Source organism: Aphelocoma coerulescens, chromosome 1A (genome assembly GCF_041296385.1).
Source record: "Aphelocoma coerulescens isolate FSJ_1873_10779 chromosome 1A, UR_Acoe_1.0, whole genome shotgun sequence".
Lineage (NCBI taxonomy): Eukaryota > Metazoa > Chordata > Aves > Passeriformes > Corvidae > Aphelocoma > Aphelocoma coerulescens.
In genome coordinates, this window is record NC_091014.1 from 896174 (window position 1) to 913711 (window position 17538).

The 17538-nt window shown below is 47.0% G+C and overlaps 1 protein-coding gene and 1 pseudogene across 1 annotated transcript; one reads left to right on the top strand and one right to left on the bottom strand.

The window, feature by feature from the left end:
• Positions 1 to 1547: 1547 nt before the first annotated feature.
• LOC138120458 (guanylyl cyclase-activating protein 1-like) lies at positions 1548 to 16223 on the bottom strand. Its single transcript, XM_069033157.1, has 4 exons — positions 15833 to 16223; positions 6642 to 6791; positions 4878 to 4968; positions 1548 to 3907 (listed from the first exon to the last, which is right to left on the bottom strand). Exons 1-4 carry the CDS (start codon positions 16028 to 16030, stop codon positions 3780 to 3782), a joined length of 567 nt encoding a protein of 188 aa, XP_068889258.1. The 5' UTR covers positions 16031 to 16223; the 3' UTR covers positions 1548 to 3779.
• On the top strand, positions 10866 to 13853 carry LOC138120452 (acrosin-like; annotated as a pseudogene).
• Positions 16224 to 17538: the final 1315 nt, after the last annotated feature.

Consider the following 17538-nt stretch of genomic DNA (forward strand, 5'->3'; position numbering starts at 1 on the left):
TTCGTGATTTCTTTAATACATCAGAGGCACTGACAAAAACTCTTCACATTCCTAAGAACTAAAAATAGGGGTGTTTTTCTGTATATCAGATGATAATAAAAAAGCCATTTTACATGTGAATGACCCACAAAACTGCAGGAGACTGAGGACTTATAACAGGTGCAGAACAGGTTCAAAAGAGACTTGGGAAAAAAACTCCACCTTCCTCAGTCCAAAGGGACACCAGGGCTCACATCTGCTCACAGTCATCCTCTGGAGAGTAGAGCAATGTTTGTGTGGAAAGATGCTTGGGGGTAAAATCAGAGGAAACTGAGAAGTTATATTCATATCCTAACAGGGGTTATAATGGGACAGAAATTTTAGGGTAAAATATAGCTGCTATTCTCAGGATGGAACTTGGTTGGCATGCTCCATGATGATTCCCCATACAACCATAAGCACCTGCTAAAGGCGGGTGGAGTGGAGTGGAGACACCACAACGAGGCTCTGCTGAAATCCTTGCAAGGGCAGCAACTTGATGATACTTTGAAGCTGATAAACTGCATAGCAGCTCTCAGCCAAGGGAGAGAGGAGATGTCTTGCTGCCAAGCCAGCAACTGTGGCAAAATCACTCTCCTTGGATGAACGTGGTTCATTATAGCCTAACTGTAATATTAACGCACACCTCCATCCCAAAGTTACCTGCCTCCAAGGTATGACCACCTCTCACTGGGCACGTGCTCTATATTTTTTTTACTGTATCTTTAAAAGTGAAGTTAGATAATTTTACACCAATCAGTAGCCAAAAGTATGCATGTCTAGAATCACTCAAGCTTCACCTAAATATAAAGAAATAGTATAAAAGTAAGCCAAGAATGAAGGAAAAGTTAAAGAAGGCTCCATCATAACTGCTGCGATCAGTCAATGGGAAGACCTGCTCAGGGGTCTCCCTTATGCTGTTGGCATATTTCCCTGAATGTCAGTCAAATTTCCCTCCAATCCAGCATGACTGCTCAGTGAAGGATCCCTGTAACAGGCCGCTGACAGACTGGTCGAGCACAAGGGTCTCAGCTTTCCTGGGGCACTGACAGACAAATTAAATACTAAGTGTCAAGGAAATCTTCCCTTCTCATGTGACAGTTTGCCAACTGCCAGGCTGTAATTCCTTGCAGAAGCTCTAAGACTGCAGACATGCACATGCCAGTGGGACCTGGAGCATGAGCCTGCCTAGAAAAATGTTGGTGGCTACTCTAAGCATGATCACTCCAATGACAGTACTTACTAAATCTCCCTTGACTTCAGTGAAAGGCAAGACACTTTGTTTTGAATACTATTGTGGTGGGTTTGTGTTTTGAATACTATTGTGCCAGGTGCCCACCAAAGCCTCTCTATCAATCAGTTCCCTCCTCAGCTGGATAAAATACAACAAAAGCTCATGAACTGATATAAGGACAGGGAGACATCACTCACCAATTACCATCACAGAGAAAAAAGGGAGAAATTAACTGAATTTATTACAAATCAAAATCAGAGTAGGATAATGAGAAGTAAAGCAAATCTTTAAAACACCTTCCCCCCATTCCTTTCTCCTTCCCAGCATTAACTTTATTCACGATTCTCTCTGTCCTCCCCACCAGCAGTGCAGGAAGATGAGAACAAAGGTTACAGTCAGTTCATGCCACTGCTTGCCCCTCAGGAAGAGGAGTCCTTGCACTGCTGCCAGCATGAGGTCCTTCCTCCAGGAGACAGTTCTCCATGAACTTCTCCAATATGAGTCCTTCTCATGGGCTGTGGTTCTTCATGAGCTGCTCCTCTATGAGGTGCCTTCCCTGGGGTCAGTCCTTCAGGAACTGCTCCAGCATGGGTCCTTCCATGAGGTCAGTCCTTCAGGAACAGCTCCAAAGTGGGTCCCCTATGGGGTCACAAGTCCTACCAGGAAACCTGCTCTTCTCTCCACAGGCCCACAGGTCCTTCCAGGACCTGCTCCAACATGGGGCTCTTCTACAGGCTGCAGGTGGCCTTCTGCTTCCCTCTGTGGACCTCCATGCGCTCCAGGAGGACAACCTGTTTTGCTATGGGCTGCATCATGGGCTGCAGGGAAATCTCAGCTCCAGTACCTGAAACACATCCTCTCCCTCCTTCTTAGCTGACTTCGGTGTCTGTAGAGCTGTTTCTCTCACATATTCTCAGTCCTCACTTCCCTGACTGCAATTGCTTCTGCCCAATAACTTTGCCTTCTTAAATACGTTATCCCAGAGGATAACGTATAACGTTATATCTCAGAGGATAACTACCATGGCTGAAGGTCTCGGAGCCGGCTGGCATTGTGTCTGCCAGACATGGGGGAAGCTTCCAGCAGCTTCTCAAAGAAGCCACTCCTGTAGCCTCCCTGCTACCAAAACCTTGCCATGCAAACCAATACACATATCAACTTCACAGAAACCTAAATATAAGCAAGAATAAGTCCAATATAAAGTTTTGTTGCAGGTCTGCAAGTTCTTCCTCCTGCACAGGAAAAACATGCCAACTACGCATAGGCACTCTGTTGAACTTTTCCTGCATTCTTCTTTCCTTCTGGTTCTCTCCCCAGATTCAAAAGAGCTTCTGATCACGACCTTATCTAATGAACAGTGAACAAGACACAGTTTGCTGGGTTTCTCTCCATGCTGCATCACTCTTCCCATCGTGTACAAAATCAGAGTCATTTACAGCAGCACTCTCTAGAGTATCAGCTTCACTCCAGCATTCACATGAACAGCACAATTCACAAGTCACCTTGGTGAGTTGTTTCTTTCGATTAGCTTGTCTCCTCAAGAACAAAAAGAAAGACCAATAAAGGATGTGTGAGGGCAATAATATTAGGATCATCTTCAAATATTTCATTTATCATAGAGTCACAGAATGGTTTGCGTAGGAAGGGACCTCAAAGATCATCTTGTTACAGCCCCATGCCATGGGGCTAGATCAGGTTACTCCAAGACTTGTTCAATGTGGCCTTGAACATTCCCAGAGACTCAGTTGTATGAGAGGAGAATAAGTAGGACAATGAGTATATAAAAGATTTGATCTGTCAAATGATTCTTCTGCTTTGGGAAACAGAGTAGCGTATTTTCTCTGGTTACAGAAGCTGCTCCAAACTGTTGACTTGTTTGCTAGAGTTCTTTGATCACAGAAAGCTTGAACAGCTGCAGCTGGAGACAGATTTGTCACTATCAGACTGGTTTTTCTTTCAGTTCTTGTGATCTTATGACTAAAGCTGCTTCTGTAGAGACTACCAAATCCAAGCACATCTGGTATGGACAACCATGCTGGTGCTTATGAACCAATACCATGACAAGAACAGTGCAAGTTACATTCTTTTGATAGCTCTCTATACTAATAACAGTTTGAAACTCTTCTTCTGTATGTCAGAATATTTCCTATGCACTCCACCACCCAGTTCTGCTAGTGCTCTGTACAAACTTGGTGTTATTTTTAGTACATTTCAAAGTGACAATCTGGGACACAGAATAAAAAGGAAATTTGTTCCCTGAAATTTGGCCTTTAAATTTTAGAAAGAGAAGTCAAATACTGCCATCCAGATCCAGTTTTTCTGAACCTGCCCTGCATTTATGTGGCTAAGCTTGAGTATTTGTACAGGAACATGCACTCAGATACACAAATATAGCAGTGTCTTTCTGTTCCTACTTCCATATTCATGTTTATGGAAATTTTGGTTTTTTTAAAAAACATGCTGTCACTCCTTCCTTGTGTTTCTACATCCTTCTGTCTATTGGCAAAGCATTTTTTCCCAGCTTGATTTATACACTATGCCGACGGTTGTTTATCATGGCCACAATGTGTGACAGGTCCAAACTTTTTATCATAACCTCCATGAACTCCTCATCTTTCCTTGCTCCCTCCACAAATTCATCCAGAGAAAGTTCACCTGTGTCAGACACAAATAAAAGACATCAGAATCCACATCTGACTGAAAAAGGAGTACAGTAGTCTAACTTGAGAGACCACTTGCTATATAGGCACTGTTCTAAAGCACTGTTCTAAAGACCTCAGAGAGTCTTCTTAAGCTTTTATGAAACATCCCCAGTATCTAGACAAAACCAGCTTCCTTTTTTTCCCCATACAAGGGAAGTGGCACATAAGAAAGAACGATACATGTGGGTAGCTAAGGAGTGGGATTATAGCATCCTTTTTGGCTCAACCTGTCATAGTAAAAACCTGCCCTATGCTTGCTGGTTCTCAAGGATAAAGCAACTGACAGAGGCTGTGACAGGCGGAAACAGATTTTTCTGACCTAGGCCAAAAAGCCCTTGTGCAGGGAAGCAGCTCAGCAGAGTTATTCTGGAATAACAAAAGAGCCTGTCAGAAAGTAATGAGCACCTGAAGTAGCAAGGAAAGAGATACCTCTCAGGGACATACAGGGACCACAGTGACATTGACCAACTTCTGACTGAGCACTTATGTTCTTGCTGCACTGCCTGCAGCAGACCCAGTGAAGAAACTGTGAACTTCAACTTTAAATTCCAGTTCTTCCTTTCCATGCTGAAATACTTAGGAGCAGCTGGGCTATTTGTTAATATTTCCCACTTCTAACTGGCATGAGCTACACAGCAACGTACAAAAAAGAAAACAAAACACCACTCCAAAACCCTACTACCAAACTCATGTGGATAGAACAAGCTGACTCAGTAGAGGGAACAAATCCTGTCACACTGATTACGTATAATGCCAGAAGAAAAATCCTTTGTGGTCCATGGAGAATACATTACTGGCTGAGAATGCAAACAGAAAGAAAATATGAAATGAAGAGGCCTAAAGTTCAATCAAATAAGGAAGAAATGATGTTACTCTGTAGAACAGAGACTGACTGAGCTGGATGACAAAGGCAGGAATCTTACCGTCGCCGTTTACATCAATCCTGTCAAAGACTCGGCTGGTGAACTCTTCTGCACTAGTTTCATGGTCACCACCATTAATAGCTCTAATAGCCTAAAATAAAAGAGCAAGAACAAGAAGCTGCCTAATGACTCCCAGACTGATTCCACAGGTCAGCATAGATTCAGAATAAGACAGTCATGCTTGGTACCTTCCCCATACAAATGAACAAGCATCATAGGAAAACAAAGCACAAATCATCAGGCCTTATGGATGGCACTGAAGGGTGCAAAGGGAGTGTGGCTCTGGAGCATGGAATAAGCAGCAAAACCCAGAGGATTGGCCTAATTCCGCTTAGGTACAGTTTAGGTGCTGCAGAAATGGCAGAATCAGAATCCAGCTAATTGATCCACTTTGGCCCACTTTGTGACCCTATGGTCCACCAAGCCTCAGAAACACTGTCAAACACCCTCCGCATTTGACATTATGAAATTCCTTTGTTATACGCTGTGGTAATTTATTTCTATTCTTACTTTCACAATTTCCATTTATATACTGCTTCCTGTGTGTCTGGCTTCTCCCTAGAGCTCACAGAAAATTCTTTTTCATCTTGAGAAACTTTAAGCATTATCCACTTTTGTTTGCTACAATTCTCCTTATTCATTACTACATAGTGCAGGGTTCTCTTTTCTTTCAATGCTAATTATTTCCTTTGTTTAAGGATGTCCATGAAATATGTGACTCCAGAGCCTTTATACTAAGACTATTCATTTTCTAGTTTTTACCCTTTGATATTTGGTAATTTTCTTCATTCTTTTTCAAATGCTATTTTACTAAAACTAAGTATCATCTCAGCAACTTCCTGACAACCACCACATAAGGTTACCAAAAAAGACACTGAACTATACCCACAAAATTCAAAGGGCAAGACATTTCTTGCCACCAGTTGTTGCCCACCAGACTTGTTTGTCAAGAGATCCGTGTTAACTATTGCTATCTGTTGCTTCACTGTAATGTCTGAGTATTTCTATTGCAAGCTACTAGGAGGAGGCTGTATGTTACTACAGTTATTGATTTTGGTCAGGTCTCTTTGATATCCAGCTCTAAAATTTTTATCTAGATCAGAATGCATTATTAACATCTTATTAGTGCTTTATCAAATCAATTTTATGACATTTCTTATTCAGAAATGTAATTTATTTAGGGTCATTGAATCTTTCCTGCATCTTGGTAATTTCCCATTATCTGGAAAATAATCTGAATTTGGAGCATAATTCATTTTGAGATATTTATAGTGATCTTTATGCCCGTAATCCCAACCCCATCCACAATAGCTATTGGCATACAAACCTTTCCATTCTCAATCATTCTTCTTCAGGCTACTCACCAGAGTCAGAAATGTTTTAATATGTTGATATTTAGGAGCTGATTCTAAAAAGAAAACTGGGAGTAGCTCTCCAACTTCTCATGGGGAAAAGGACATAGGAAGGACACATTGCAGAGATAGCAACTGACAGTCACAGACTCTGAAACCTTGGAAAGTGCAATTTAGGTCACAGGAAGCTAAAACAATTTTACGGTTAGCTATGCTGTAACATAAGCTATGGTGATAAAGAAGAGTCTGTCAAGTCTGCTTATTGCATTATATGGTAGTGGGGAATTCTGCTCAGATAAGGAATGACGTTAAAGGTCTCATCCATGATCATGCATATGGGAACAGCAAAAGTCTTACTTGTGTGATTTGTCTTTAACGAAAGAGGCAAGGACACAGACCCCTGGAGATTCACCTTAATGATGTTGAGCAGTTCATGTCGGTCAATGCAGCCATTGCCATCTACATCATAGAGCTTGAAATACCACCGCAATTTCTGCTCCATCTTCCCTCGTAGAACGAGGCTGAGGGCAGCCACATATTCCATGAAGTCAATATACCCATCCTGTGGGAAAAAAACCAACAAATTGTGACAGGAATAAACTGAGGAAGTTAGTGCTCTGGAATTGTTCCACCTTATTGCTCTTTAGATTCACAACTGAAAGAGAAAGGCCAACAAATGGCACAGAGACTTGGACTTAGGAAAAATCCTTAGTGCACAGACACATGTTATTTCTCTGGCCACTAAATACCTTCCTAAAGTTATCATCTATTACATGTCTAGGCTCCCCTCTGCTCACCCCCTTCAGTGAGGGAACACTCCTTTTCAGTGTGAACAAAGTCCCCTCTGTGCACCAAAGCTGACTGCCTTTGACCTGCTGGGAGAGAATGCTGAGCCCAGCCCGTGGTCTGCAAGTTTTCTGTACTAGTGTGTGGATACAAAAATGCTGCTAGCAAGGATTTTCTTGCTATTTTCTAAGTCCGTGAGAGATTTTTCTCTCTCACAGAAGAAGTAGCAGAGTTCTGTAAACAATGAAACACCTGCAACTTTGAGAAGTCTTGTTTATAGTTCTACTACAGTAGAAAAATATTTTGACAATGGATGTTTTAGGATTTTAGCCAATCACCCCCAAGGGGTGGCTGATCCTTGTCCAATTAGACTATGAAGAAAAAAGTCTATAAAAGAGTTTGTAAAATAATTAAATAGATCAATCTTGCTGCACAATTCCTGCCTGCTGGATCTTCTCTCCTCCTCTCTACGGCTGCGGGACACAGTAATATACCCTAGGGCATTTTAATACTAGTGTGCTCTGCCTTTGTAGGAAACTATGCTGTTCCACTAAGCTGTAGATCTCTTCTCCATTTTGTGGAAAATAAAGTGACTGGGGATATTTTTAAAAATACATAGAGCGTGATTTGACCACTGAAAAAATGTTCCATATTTAGATTTTTAATATTTCATTTCTTGAATCTACAAAGAAACTCACAAAGCTCTTGTTTCTTCTGCAAGGAAAATGCCAGATAGTAAAGGTTCATAGGCCCTAGACTTAACGCTGGGTAAAATTTGAAGTGGTTAAAAACAAACTACAAATAAAATATGTACCTAGGTCAAAGATTCCGAATAACTACTTCAAGAAATTACAGAGCAAAAAAATGAAACTTTCAATTATTAAGGTATTTAATCAAAGTCAGATGCCTTTCTGAAATGGATGTAAATAAGCATATGTAAAAGGTGAATGTAGGTGAACTAGCAGAGCACCGCTGTTTTACAGAAAGGATCACAACATTTTAAATACTCATTCAGGGTGGGAAGAAGGGCATGACAGGCTGAGTTATGGCTGGTCAGTCTGGAGAACAGAAGGTTCCAGGGAGACTTTGGTGCCCCTTCCAGTACTTAAAGGGGGCTTAGAAAAAGGCTGGAGGGGTACTTTGGATGAGAGCATGTAGTGATAGGACACAGGACAAATGGCCTTAAGCTGAAGGTGGCCACATTTAGATTCGGTGTTAGGAAGGAATTTCTGACTGGGAGGGTGGGGAGGCCCTGGCACAGGTTGCTCAGGGAAGCTGTGGCTGCCCCTGGATCCCTGGAAGTGTTCAAGGCCAGGCTGGACGGGGCTTGGAGCAACCTGGGATAGTGGAAGGTGTCCCTGCCTGCTACAGTGGGGATCTGTAACACGATGTATCAAACAAGGAAGCCGGGGAAAAGAAATATATATGGACAGATTCTTGATAGATGTTTCAGAAATGTTTTTTTCCCCAGCTGCATGGCCGGGATCTGCTGAGGAACTGTTCAATCACGGGACCCGAGGATCCCTGCCCATGCAGGGGAACACAAAACAACCAATGGGGAACGAGGCTGACCAGGGGCTCGGGAAACCCCGTGCCCCTCTCCCAGGGCTACATGGCAGGGGGAATGAACCCCAACACTTCACCCGTTTATTTTTAACAAAAAGAGATTTAAAACTTAACATTGAAAACAACGAGGACAGTTTCAAAACAAAACAAGCTACCCTCCTGAGTCTTTGAATGTCCAAACAGATTCTGTGGAACATCTTAAGGATGACAGAAAGGAGACAGGACTCTCCGGGCATGCTTTGTGGGGAAACTGAGGCAGGAGAGGGTTTAATTTCTTCCCTCCCCCTTTTCATCCCCCACTCGGCACTGGAAAGGGATTTTTGGGGAAACAATTGGCAAATGTACGGTTTTGTGAGGGAAACCATGGATGAAAAAATGGATTGGGAATACACTGGGGGTAATAGGATATAGGGTAAAAGGGAAAGGTGGGATTAGGAAAGGGAGACTGTAGGGGGGGCTTACAATGGAGATATTGTCTAACATGACTATGATTTTTAGCATATATACTGCCTTTTACAGGAACACCATCAGGCCCAGTGACCTCCGCTGCCTGCAACCCCTTTCTACCTTGTAAAATTTTGAATTCCACCACCTCTCCATCTCCTAAACTTGAGATGTATTTTTCAGGGTTATTCTTTTTAATAGCAGTTCTATGAACGAATATGTCTTGCTGGTTGTCACATCTCGTTATAAAACCATAATTTTGTTTAACATGATACCATTTTACTATTCCTAAAACCTTAGCTATGATGATCTTTTCCTTTTTTCAAGTGGCTGCTGCTTTCTGTCTCGCTGCGTTCTTGCTTTCTCTTTCGCTCACTCCCATGTTGGAATTGCCAGAGCTGCTCGTGCCTGCACGCTCTTCCTGGGGTCGCATTTGGGGCCGCGTGGGCCGGGCCGGGCTGTGCCGCTCAGTTCTCCATGTGTTGCCTCCTCTGGTCACAGCTTCGCTGCCGCTGCCAGGTGCTGCAGCCACATCTCGGCCAGGCCCCCAAGTGATGACTCCCCCGCGCCCTGCTCCAGCGTGCGTTTTGGTGAGGCGCGGCTCTGCTCCACTGCCACTGCCGCCGGCTGCCGCCCGCATTCCACCCCTCTCGGTCGGGTGTTCACAGGTCTCGCTCCACCACGCGCTGCGTGCTCCCGCCGTGCCTCGCTCCGCCGCCGACACTGCAGCTCGCATAACTCCGCCCGTGTGCGGGAATTGCCTCACTGCTGCCCGCAGAGCGCTCGGTCCACGTGGCCGAGGCTGCACGGTCCCTGAGCCAGGCTTCCCTTCGCCAAGACACAGCTGACATTGCTCAACAGTCTTGGTAATTAAATAATATTCACGAAAATATTCTTTCATTGGCATATATTTTGACTCAAAAATTAACTGTGTCCAAATGGTCTTCCAAAAGTCTTTGATAAGAATTAAATCCCAAGAAACATAGAAAAAGGTCTTAAACAACCATGCCAGGAAGTGTTTCAGTTCTTTCTGAGCTTGAATTAAGCTAAAATTTACAAATCGTTGTTCAATAATCTTTTGAAGATAAATGTCCATATGTGGCTCTGAGAAAGAGTCTTTCCACGGTTCTTCCATAGTTTAGATATGGAATGGCAAAACAAAAACAAGAAGAGGAATCCACAGTTTCTAGAATTTACTTGTTGGGGTCTCCTCCCCCCGCCATGTAGCCCTGGGAAGAGGGGCCCTGAGGGCACAGACACACGGGGTTTCCCTGCCCCTGGTCAGCCTCGTTCCCCATTGGTTGGTTTGTGTTTCCTGCGCGGGCAAGGACCCTCAGGTCCCGGTGACTGTAGCAGTTCCTCGGCAGATCCCGGCCATGCGGCTGGAGAAATAAACATCTCTGAAACATCTATCAAGAATCCATCCATATATATATTTCTTTTCCACAGGACTCCTGGTTTGATATAGGCGTGTTACAGTATCCCCACTGCAACATTTACTCACAAATCAGTCGCTGTAGGGATCAGGGATCATTCTTCTCACAATTCTCCACCATTTGCTACAGTGGGGATCTGTAACATGATGTATCAAACAAGGAGGCCGGGGAAAAGAAATATATATGGACAGATTCTTGATAGATGTTTCAGAAATGGTTTTTTCCCCAGCCGCATGGCCGGGATCTGCTGAGGAACTGAGGCAGCCATGGGACCCAAGGGTCCCTGCCCGCGCAGGGGAACACAAAGCAACCAGTGGGGAATGAGGCTGACCAGGGGCTTGGGAAACCCCGTGCCCCTCTCCCAGGGCTACATGGCAGGGGGGACGAACCCCAACACCTGCCCATGACAGGGATGGCACTAGGTGGTTGTTAGAGTCCCTTCCACCCAGACTATTCCATGCCTCTATGACTCTGTGCTGCCCCTCCCTGCCATGGCCAGCACACAGAACCGGCCCCTCTGTGACAGCGGCCCTGGGCTGGGGCACTGTGAGCACCACGAAGGTTGTGGCCGCTGTGTCGGTGGCCGCACTGGAGGTGACACCGCAATCCTGGCCACTGCCACCTGCACTGGCACCGATGGCTCTGCTGGGGCTGCTCGTCCTGTTGGGCCTGGCCAGGCCCGTGGGGGGCACCTGGGACACCTGTAGGTGAGTGGTCCCTCTTAGGGGGTCCCCGGTAGGGGCCCCGCATGTTCCCCACACCTGCACCACAGTGTTCCAGCCTCAGTCCCTGGAGGAGAAGCCTCAGTCCCTGGTCAGTGCCCAGCTACTGGCACAACCTGTCTGCAGAGCTGCAGCAGAACGGGGTGGGGGACAGATGTGCCCTTCAGGGGTCCCTGGTCCTCCTGCCGCTCAGTGCCAGGCAGCAAGGGATGATGGGAGACCTTCAGCCTGAGCAGCAGCAGCCACCGAGCAGAACACTGATGGCTTTGTGCTTCCAGAGGCACCTGCGGGCTCCGGCCCATGGCTTCCAACCACATCTCCGTGGCTTCTGCTGGTGGCACTTCCTATATTGTGGGTGCCACCAGTGTCCAGCCAGGGGCCTGGCCTGGCATCGTCAGCATCCAGGCCACCTGGGAGAACGGCACGTGGCACATGTGTTCAGGTGTCCTCCTCAGCTCCCAGTGGGTCCTCACAGTTGCACACTGCTTTGCCAGGAGCGGGTAAGGAGGAGCAGGGACAGAGATGTCCCCCGAGCACGGGCAGGTGGCCAGGTCACAGCACCACATGCTACTTCTATCCTGGCTCTTTCCTCTCTGCTTCTCTCTCTGCCTTGAGAAGCAGAAGGCCGGGAAATGCTGGGCTGCTGCAGCCTCTGGCTCTGCTCCCTGTCACCCCTCTCTCCACATGGGAGGTGGTGATTGGGACCACAGACCTGACTCAGCTGGGCCCCGAGTCCAAGGTGCGCCACATCCAGAGGCTCCTGGTGCACCAGCACTACGTGGCTGCCACGGCGAGGAACGACATCGCCCTGCTGGAGCTGGACCAGCTCGTGGAGTGCAGCGACTACATCCAGCTGGGCTGTGTGCCCAATGCCTCGCTCAGGGTCTCGGAGCTGAAGTCCTGCTACATCGCCGGCTGGGATTTTGCCAGTGGTGGATTCCCAAACAAGATGTGTGCGCCGAAGGTGAGCTGGGCACCCTGGGGACATGGACTGGGCACCCCAGGGACATGGGCTGGCCACAGACAGGGTCCGGCTGCAGGACGTCAGCGGGGCCGGGGCTCGGAGCAGCCCGGGCTGGGGGAAAGAGTCCTCGCCCAAGACGGGGCATGGAACAGGATGAGCTGTAAGGTTCCTTCCCACCCGAACAATTCTGTGACTCTGTGAAGCCTCTGGAGAGATGGGTCTGGCCCCTCCCCCAGAGCCGACAGCAGGGACACAGCTGGACACCGTCGCTCCATGGAGAAGGGGCAAAGCCAGTCCCAGAGAACGGGCAGAGCCAGGCCCGGGGTAGGGATTCACCCCAGGCAGGGGAGAGGATGGGTACCGAGCTGCTGGGGGCTCATTCCCCTCTGTGCCCACAGCTCAGGGATCGGGCATGGTGCTGCAGGAGGCCAAGGTCCATCTCATGGACATGGAGCTCTGCAACAGCAGCCGCTGGTACGCGGGAGTCATCCACCCTGCAACCTGTGTGCAGGATACCCCCAGGGCAGCATCGACACCTGCCAGGTAGGAGTGTGTGACTTACTTTGCTAACACCCAGTGCAAAAATGCTTGTTTGGGGGGTGAGTGCCTCAGCCCCCAGCAGCACAGGGACCCCCTCACCCCCCAAACATGGCCCGGCATCCTGCCAGCCCCAAGTCTCCACCACTGCCTGGGCTGCCCTTCATTTTCCCATCTGAGGGTCCCTCTCCCATATCCCGGGGCTGCCCTTCCCTTCCCCATCTGTCCTATGTCCCTCTGTCCTATGTCCCCTTGTCCCCAAGGCCTGGTCCTGCCCACAAAGTCCATCCAGTGCCCCCAGCAGACCCAAAGTGAGGATGTGGCCCTGGAACATTTGTCTTCCGCACATCTGGGACCAATGTGCAGAGATGGGAGAGCCTCCAAGCTGCTCCCAGCCAAGGGTCTGGAGGCTCCGGCCCCTGAGCAGAGCCTTCCCGTGCCGGGAATGCGGACCTGACAGGGGCTGGGAGAGAGAAGCCAGCCCTGGTGCTGGCAGCAGCCCCCCACAGCCCCTGAGCCCCCTCTCCTGCCGCAGGGGGACAGCGGGGGTCCCCTCATCTGCAAGGACAATGAAGCCGACTACTTCTGGCTCGTAGGAATGAGCAGCTGGGGCAGAGGCTGTGAGAGAGCCAGGCACCCTGGGATCTACACCTCCACTCAGCACTTCTACAACTGGATCCTGCTCCAGACGGGCCTGAGCCCAGCAGAAAGAGCCGGTCCAGCACCAGAGCCAGTCGTCACCTCGGCCCCTGAGCAGCGTCTGAAACCAGCACCAGAGGAACATATCAGCTTGACCCCTGAGTACAGCCTGAGACCAGCGCTGACATCCTCAGGCACGTTAATGCCCATGGCATTCCCACACCAGATCCTGGTGCAATTCCGGAATCTGCTGCAGGAGTTCCTGCAGTTCCTGAAGGACAAAAAGGCTTGAGCAGCAGCGGGATGAGCAGGAGCCAGGGCTACAGTGGATCACGGCATTTCCTGCTGGGCCAAAGGTAGCCTTGGGGCCCGAGGCTTCTCTGTCCTGCCCATGCTGCTCTGCTGGGGCCACGCCGATGCTGACGTGACTGAGGTGTTGAAGTAAAGTTTCTGTGTTCACCATTAACCTTGCTTTCAGCCCTGCTCAGTGCACCCGCGGGCTCGGAGAGTCCCTGCTCTGTCCATCTGCTGTGCGGCTCACATTCATTCTTCAGCCTGCAGAGGGCTCTAGGGAAACCTCAGTGCCCCTTCCAGTGCCTGAAGCAGGTTATAATAATGGGGGAGAGCGGCTTTTTGCATGGGCGGGTCCTGACAGGACAAGGAGGAGTGGTTTAAATCTAGAGGAGGGGAGATTTGGATGAGGTGTTGGGAAGGAGTTTTTACTCAGGGGGTGGTGAGGCCCTGGCACAGGTTGCCCAGGGAAGCTGTGGCTGCCCCTGGATCCCTGGGAAGTGTCCAAGGCCAGGTTGGATGGGGCTTGGAGCAACCTGGGACAGTGGAAGGTGTTCCTGCCCATGGCAGGGGGTTGGAATGAGATGACCTTTAAGGTCCCTTCCAACCCAAACCATTCTATAATTCTATGCTTGCAATTTATAAAAGGAGAATGTTGAAAATTTATCCTCTTTGTCATCATCAAAGTTCTCAAAATCTGAAGGTCCAGAGGGCAGACAATTCCATCCATCATGTGTGTATTACAACAGGGTGGATTTTCCTCTGGGTTCCCTTGTTCCTTGCCCTTGTTTATGAAAGGAGCTTACATTAAGTGACTAAGTATTAACAGACTAAGATTAACTGATGTAGGTCCATCTCCCCTAGTTGCCACACTCTTACTTCATTCCTCCTGAGATCGCTATCACTTTATTTAGATAATAGTTTTTTATCTTTTCTGACCAAATTTGAATTTGAGAATCTTCTTATAACATCGTTTACTGCATAACACAGGGCTCACAGGAGAACTCTGGAATGCACAACATCCTTGAATAAATTTTAAAGTCCTTAAACATCCCAAGAAATGAGAGAGGTGAAGTAAAAGAAAGACTTGTGCAAAAGCTGCAAAGGTTTTGCTTTAGCTGATGAAACTGCTTCTCATCACTATTATCATCCTGGACGCAGAGGACTTTGGGATGAAAAAAGATGTTCTTTGAGGTCTGCAGTCATTTCTAGTCATTACATCGACCACAAGACCTCAGCTACCCTAATGGAGCCTGTCTGCTCCTCTCTTTAAGAATTTTGTAATATTCCTAAGCATTCCTTAACTCCTTATGCTGTCTCACATGTCCAAAATAACATTCTTTGTTGGTCCCTAAGCTTTCCTTCTTTAAGACTAGCTCTGTGATTTCCCACCTGGTTCACATGCCTCTGTAACTGGATCCTCCTTGACTCCATTCCAGAACCTTGGAGCAGAGAGCAAAGCTGAATTTTCCCAGGATGCCATAAACCCAGATTTTTTTGTCATTAAGAATACAGGACTGCAAGCATAGGCTGAAATACATATGGATAAAAAGCAGGCAAAAGTGAGGGCCATTGCATGCTTAAAGGAATTATGGGGGCTACAGTTTCCTACCAGCAGTTGCCCGTCACAGTGAGGAACACTACTCCCCCCCTCACTCCTGCTTCATGCTGCACCTCCTGGCACCAAGGAGAGCCACAGACATTGTCTGCCCATGCAGTGTTAATTTCAGCTGCCAAATACCTGGAAATTACCCCTCTGTGAATGCTATAATGATTTCTATTGTGTCGGATTCCTGTGGTCTCCATGACCTCATACAGATATATTTTTGAATAATAAGAACACGTAAGAAGAATATCGAAATTAGTATTTTGCTAGTCAAACAAGGCCAAATCAAATAATAGGCGGTAAGTAATTTCCAAAATTCAAAGATGAACTTGCATGAGGTAGTTAGATAATTAGGTGTACCTATGTTTATGTCGTCTATGTTATCACCTGTACACATTCATTTGCCCCTTGCATTTAGCTACTTTGCATTAGCATCCTTTGGCAGCTTTCCACACCAATGTTTGCAAGAGAAAATGTTTGCAAGAGAAAATGTTTGCAAGACAATATTTCTGTTCTTTATGTTTGCAAGAGAAAAACAAAGACTCTGAAAGTGCAGGAGGTGGATCACTTCTAAGCAGCACGAGACAGTTAATTCCTTGCCGGAGAACTCACCTTGTTCATATCAAACGTGCGGAACATCTGCTCAATGTACTTATTGGCCTCCGGATCCAGCCCTCGAAGCCCAAAGAACTGCTTAAATTCATGCTCCGTCAGCTGTCCAGAAGGACACTCTGTCATGAATTTCTTGTACCAGTGGTGGATCTCGACAGCCTGTAGATCATCCACTGTGGAGCTGTTGTTGTTTCCCATATGTATCTGTGGTCAGAAGAATGATGCTACAGGAAAGATCCTCTTCCTCCTGTGGCTTTCACAGCACTGCCTGTTTGCTCCTGTCCACGTTCAACACTAATGTCAGTTATGTGAGGGATCTAACTTTCCGCAAGCCAATTATAAACATTAATCTTCTTAGAGGCTGATCCACAAACCAGAAAGTTTCAATGATACAAACAGTCTTCTTAGAATGGAAAGGAGATGCAAGATAATCTAGCAAATCGCTGCTATTTCAGGAGCTAAAGCAGAAAGGATGATAAGGTTAATCAGACACTGGCATTGGGAACTATACTGGTTTGGTAGACTACCCTATTTTTAACCTTGATATAATTATACATGAAGATAAGAGGAAATGGCTACAAGATGTGAGATGTGAGGTTAAGTAAAGATCTGCTCCTCTAACTGGATTTGAAAGTCTGTTTTCTCAAACAGACATGTTGAATAACAGAGTGTGTTGGACCAGAAAGTGTTACAGAAGTGGCCCAGTACAAGAGTGGGAAAAAACTCACCCCCACGCACACAAAGGAGCACAAAGGAACAACGGGGGGTGGAGGAACCCAAATAATCCCCTGGTTTGGCTAATCCAAGAACCACCATGGAAGTGCAGTCAACCCATGAAAAGCTCAACTGCACAAAGAAGAAGGAGCAAAGAGAGACAACCACAGGCTGGGGAACACAAATAACCCAGTAAGTGAAATGAAGGCCCTGTCCCAGCTCCTTCTAAATCTGTCACAGGGGAGCCATCAGTCCCATGGGCCTAGAGGTGGCACCCATCATGGTGAGTCAGTGGGAGAGGTTGTAGAGTACCCTACAGACTAAGAAGCGTGCTGCCTAGGGGCATGGAAAACACTGTGGGGTCCAGGTCAAGAGCATTTGGGGATTGCACAAGACTCACAAGAGGATGTTTAGGGGAAGAACAAAAGGTGGGGAAAGGGATAGGTCTAGGTGGTTTGGGAATGAACAAGCATGAGAAAATGGAGGCAAGGGGAATACAAGGGACTGGTTGCATGTAGAATGGTGCTAATTGGTATGAATGTCTAGCCATGCCTTTTGCCTGGTCAGCACAGTCTTTCCTGTGTTCTAACACTTCTACCTCCTTTTTTTTTTCTGGCTGCACAGAGCTGTGCTCTGGGCATATGTGTGCATGGGGATTTAAGAGCCCACAACTGGATTGAGTGAGACCATGTCAGTCTATGATCACTCATAAGTATCAAGCCAGACTAGTCAGCAAATAGGCAAAGTAGTTTGGGAAACAGGTGTGTGTATGTCTCTGTTAGTGAGAACATTGGAGTAGTTGACTATTAGACTGAAGGTGTAGAATTGAGGGTGACCCACTTGTCTGTGTGTTTCTCTGTGCAGGAGACAGACAGCTGCATACTGAGAGCCTCATCACGTACTGGAGGGACACACAGTGTACATGTCTGTTTGCATGCTGTTGTGTGCAATGGAACCTGTACCAGTGACTGTGGCAGGGTTGTGCACCTTGG

What these genes read in the sequence shown, in the direction of transcription:
- LOC138120458 (XM_069033157.1), bottom strand. Translation starts at nt 16,030, where the DNA reads ATGGGAAACAACAACAGCTCCACAGTGGATGATCTACAGGCTGTCGAG. An exon ending in GCACGTTTGATATGAACAAG is followed by an intron (nt 6,792 to 15,832) that starts GTGAGTTCTCCG and finishes TTTTTCCCACAG; the next exon opens with GATGGGTATATTGACTTCAT. An exon ending in AACTGCTCAACATCATTAAG is followed by an intron (nt 4,969 to 6,641) that starts GTGAATCTCCAG and finishes CTTTTATTTTAG; the next exon opens with GCTATTAGAGCTATTAATGG.